The sequence below is a fragment of the Sinocyclocheilus grahami genome, unplaced genomic scaffold, assembly GCF_001515645.1.
Source record: "Sinocyclocheilus grahami isolate Dianchi unplaced genomic scaffold, SAMN03320097.WGS_v1.1 scaffold22410.1, whole genome shotgun sequence".
Classification (NCBI taxonomy): domain Eukaryota; kingdom Metazoa; phylum Chordata; class Actinopteri; order Cypriniformes; family Cyprinidae; genus Sinocyclocheilus; species Sinocyclocheilus grahami.
In genome coordinates this window covers 1-852 of record NW_015518768.1, presented here as the reverse complement: position 1 = coordinate 852, position 852 = coordinate 1, and the positions used below count along the sequence as shown (strand labels likewise).

Genomic DNA, 852 nt, shown 5'->3' with positions numbered 1-852 from the left:
ACGGGGGTGAGTAAATCATCAGGACATTTTTATTCTGTAAGTGAACTAATCCTTTAATATCAAAGTGTTCATAACTTGCAAGAAAAGTCATTTTTGGGCTTCTCGTGTCTAATATGTGTGGCGTTTAAGGGCTGCAGTTACATCCCACTTCAAATGGGCATCAGTGCTACCAAGGGCCCTCGTATGTCTATCAGCAGAGGATGTGAAAAAGCCTTAAGATTTAAGTGTTTCAATCCACAATGACTACATTATGAAAATTGAAGAGGGTGTTTCAAAGAAATTATTACCGTTTCAATGAGTGATCTAAAAATTAGGCATTTTCTTAAAGCGGGATGGGGGATCAGACCACTAATTCGAGTATCGCTGCCAAAGTGGATCTAGGCTGGCAACAGATGGGATTTGCACACACTGAGTGAATGCTATAAACACCTTCTCCAGCCTCACATTCTGTTAGAAATCATCAAGTCCTGGTCGTGTGTCGTGTGTGGTTGTATAAGCGTACCGGTGGTGTGACGTCTTCACTGCTCGGCTGCAGCAGGATTCTGTTGACGGCGCTCATGGCTGCCTCCCGACACAGCGCCATCAAATCTGCGCCCACATAACCCGGCGTGAGACGCGCCAACTGTCTGTAGTCGAAGTCCTCCGGCAGCGTGATTTTACGACAGAGCGTCTTCAGAATCCTGGGATGGGAAAAATTGAGGATAAATCAGCGGTCAGTGATATTTTCAATGTTCAACATGACTTCTTTTCAATGCAGGAATTCCATTTTATTTAACATCTAATTATCCAATTAAATTAAGGGTGCTTTCACACTTGGTTCGCTTGCTTGGTCCGAACCAGAGTTCGATTGCT

At 43.9% G+C, this 852-nt stretch overlaps 1 protein-coding gene across 1 annotated transcript in view; it reads right to left on the bottom strand.

Annotated features, from left to right (window-relative positions):
* LOC107579957 (nuclear valosin-containing protein-like) overlaps positions 1-680 on the bottom strand; it is a gene marked incomplete at its 5' end in the record, with an annotated part of 2,551 nt that extends 1,871 nt beyond the window's left edge. The window contains one exon of the mRNA XM_016265730.1: positions 503-680. Within this exon, the coding sequence (XP_016121216.1) occupies positions 503-680 (178 nt within the window). The remainder of the gene's footprint in view (positions 1-502) is intronic.
* Positions 681-852: the final 172 nt, after the last annotated feature.